At 46.4% G+C, this 3730-nt stretch overlaps 1 protein-coding gene across 1 annotated transcript; it reads right to left on the reverse strand.

The window, feature by feature from the left end:
• Positions 1-1011: 1011 nt before the first annotated feature.
• LOC138040545 (uncharacterized) lies at positions 1012-2262 on the reverse strand. Its single transcript, XM_068886247.1, has one exon. It carries the CDS (start codon positions 2260-2262, stop codon positions 1012-1014), a length of 1251 nt encoding a protein of 416 aa, XP_068742348.1.
• Between the last annotated feature and the right edge of the window lie 1468 nt (positions 2263-3730).

Here is a 3730-nt window from a genome sequence, read left to right on the forward strand (position 1 = left end):
GTAACCACATCTCTGGCAATAACGGAAATCAAAGTCGTTAGGCTTGGAACAAGCCGGACATGACACCGATGGCTGAAAAAGTCTGGGCACCAACGGCAAAGACTGAAAGAGAAAATAGTTCCTCCTGTTAAGTTGTTAGGACATGCTCTTTCCCATCCTAAATGCCCAGAGGTTATATGGAGAGGATCCAGGTCTAAATCCATCCTTCAACGGAAGAAGAAGCGCATCCAGTGATCCCTTCTCGGCCACCAAAATATTGTTGCTGGACACCGCATTTAACAACGGCCACCACCCGGGTAATGGGGACATCAATGGTACCACCACCGTAACAACCGCATCTACCGATATGAGGAAACGCAAAAGAGGACCAATCAATGCAAATGGCGGGAAAACGTAGGCGTTGACGCGGTCACCATCACACACAGAGAGGTCTTGGTTAAAAACATTAACACCCGATGATCCTGGCGTAGGGTAGGGCGTAAAGTGCTTTAACGGGTTTCCACTCCAGTCACGTTGAACGTTGGAATCCAACGACATCAAATCAAGATCATGGCCATTAATTCCACCAAAACTACGCTGGACGATTTCCCAAGACCTCGGAGAAAGCATGGCATCGGAGCGAGACAATCTTCTGGAAAACCAATCTGCCTCGTTCAAGTGAGAAGGAACAAAAGACATTTCTAGGGACATGTTCCTATCCACCAAGAACTGGAAAATCAATTGCGAGATCTGAGTTAACTTCCTAGAGCGTGGCCCACGGCCGGACCAAGCGTGGAGAACAACCATGCTGTCTACCTGAGCATCAATCCTGCAATCAGAAACGCTTTCAGGAAGTGACTGTAATCCCTTGAGGACGGCCCACATCTCCTTCACATTAATATGCTCATTTCGAACAGTTTCTTCCCAGTAGTCACCAACAGAAATTGTCCCGGAAGGAAGGTGAATTCCAACTCCCCAACGGAAGGACGAAGAATCTGACGTCAGGGAGATAGCTACGTGCCGTTCACTCCTTCACCGAATCGCCTTTTCCCAACTATCAAGGAACCTCCAAAACATAATTTCCTCTCTCAGATTCGGAGAGAAATTCACCTCACCACCTCCGGAAGCCTGCGAGATTGACGCCGCCATTTCTCTGATGTAAAATTTAGTCGCTGGGAAAGCCAAGGAGAATGAATTGCACTTCCCCATTAGCCTCTGCAAAGACTTCAAGTGGATAGTAGATTCACGCAAAAGTATCTGCTCGCGTAGCTGAGCAAACTTCATCTTCTTATCTTCAGGAATGCAAAAGGCCTGGGCTACAGAATCCACTATCATGCCTAAATAACAAATCCTAGTTACAGGCCCAAGAACACATTTGGAGAGGCCCAAAAAATAACCGAGGTTTACAAGAACCGAACAGACTATATACAAAGCCGCCACCGCAGATTGATAGCTGTATTCCGACGTCCTCTCCGACAATGGGCGTGACCAAAACCCCTTCACAGCAAACAGTTCCCCATTCAAACGGTCATCAATATACAGAGAACATGCGACCCCCAAACCCCTGAAAAAATTTGTCGGACCCAAACCCACAGTCTGGTAAACAAACAGAGAATTTTTCCAACCAAAAGGAAGCGTAACTCCAACGAGCCACCACCCCAGCCACTCAATACCAAAAAACTGCTGAGAACTAGTAGAAAGCAAAATATGGTCATAACCAGACTTGTCATCAATCTTACTCATGTAGGAGTTGGGATACACGAAGCGAGGCACCCCAACCAGCGTTTCCAGTGAAAAGGGAGTGTCTGCCATCCACAAATTTAAAAACCGGGCATCAATGCATAACCTTGGCTTTTGCGGTTCAATCGTCATAGGAAGGACGAGATGGGGCGGCGGCACTTCAGCCACTTTACCCCACACACGGATCGCCCCTGTTTCAATACGCTGTAAAATTGTTTCCGTAACAAACTTCGAAAACTGTTTGCAGGAGTAGTGATTCTTCAAAATCATAGTAGGGGGTTCCGCACTCTCATACTTTATGGCCATAAAAGCTCCCTTAAAGGGCTTCATGAACTTCTTGACATCCACCCCATGCTCCAACCATTCCAAGACATCCTTCGCAGGTTCGTACCCGGCCAAAATTTTTTCCCAGAGTTCAATTCGAGTACGAAGTTGACCCGAACGAAAGGAGTCCGGATCACGAAACAACAGATCCCGTAAGATGGGAGTTTCCCCCGCAGCAATGCCTTGAACATGGGTTAAACAAGCGTCTTCTGAAGTCATTTACTCCGAACTCGGATTACCCTCCCAAGACAACCATCGGATTTTGTCATGCTTGCTTCTTTCCTCCGCCTCTAACGGCATAAAGGTCATCGTATCTCCCTTGAGACGTTTTGACTTAGGCTAGAACCAAAACAGCAAAAAAAAAAAAAAAAAAGAGAATCAAAAGGACGTACTTAAACGGAGACTGCAAATCCGAGTTCGGAGGAAATGACCACCGTAGCCCGAGTAATCGGGCTCAAGGGCATGCCTAAAGGCAAAACGCTTGTGGGGTCATTCTCCCAACCTCGAGACCACAGACTAAAGGAAAAAAATAAAACATCACATATTTAATAGTGTCTTTACACTTTATTATTGTCAATACAAATATCAAGACAATCCCGATTTCCATTCCAGAACAGGAAAACTTCCAATGATTTCACAATCTTAACGTTTATCTGGGCAAGAGCGCGAAATATGACCCGCCTTTCCACACACCCAGCACTTTCTCGCCGACGGCGGCCTGGGGCTGTAATTGGAGCCACGTCTTTGGTATGGAGCTGGAGGCCTACGCGTCCGTACAGTGAACAAAGGTTGACTTACTGCCGCGTGCGGCTTAGTTGCCTTGGAAATAACCTTTGCCACCTCGGCCTCATCCTTAGACGCCACCAACTTTATTAACACCTGTTGAAGGCACGGGTTGCCTAATAAAGGACGGCACTGCCTCAGCACTACTTCAAATCGTAAAGCTCTTTCATCCTTTCTTTCCTTGGTGACATTAACCACTTCATCCAGGGCGGCGATCGCCGCATATGGATCAAAAAGAGCAGCTGGGCGCGAGATCACCATTTGGAGAGTAGACAGCGCGCACTCGATTGCCGATGAATCGATTTTCTTCTTCCACTCATCCAACTCCTTCTTGAGTGAACTGACCGTTGTGTTCGGAACCTAACAAAAGGAGAAAACGCCATATAACTCCTTGATATCCTTAAGCCAGTCCCTACTTTACACTGAGACTGTATCCTTCGAAATCACATATCCTCTTCCTTTAAATTTATTATTTCATACCCTGATGCAATTCCAAATTCCCAACATAAAATTACAACGAACCTTCGCATCAGTTCTCACAACCCGTAAAATAAAGCGCACGGCCACCAAGTGACCTAGCGAAATAACCTCCTCTCCTCCACGAGGTCTGGTTGAAATGGATCTAACGCCTTCTATTTCCGCGAACAGACCAGACGCCCTGTTCATCGGTCCTCGACCGCTTTCTTTTTTTTTTTTTTTTTTTTTTATTACTTTCTATCGCGCCACCTCGTGGCTCAAAGCATACCCACTGCTCAAATGGTCCTCGACCATTTTCTTCCCTTTTTTTTTTTTTTTTTCTTTTTTCCATGCCACCTCTTGGCTCAAAGCAGACACACTGCTCAGTCGGTCCTCGACCATTTTCCTTCCTTTTTTTTTTTTTTTTCACGCCACCTCGTGGCTCAGA

Source organism: Montipora capricornis, chromosome 3, assembly GCF_036669925.1.
Source record: "Montipora capricornis isolate CH-2021 chromosome 3, ASM3666992v2, whole genome shotgun sequence".
In the NCBI taxonomy this organism is placed as follows: domain Eukaryota; kingdom Metazoa; phylum Cnidaria; class Anthozoa; order Scleractinia; family Acroporidae; genus Montipora; species Montipora capricornis.

Excerpts from the sequence above, each read along its gene's own strand:
- LOC138040545 (XM_068886247.1), bottom strand. The coding sequence starts at position 2,262 with ATGACTTCAGAAGACGCTTGTTTAACCCATGTTCAAGGCATTGCTGCG.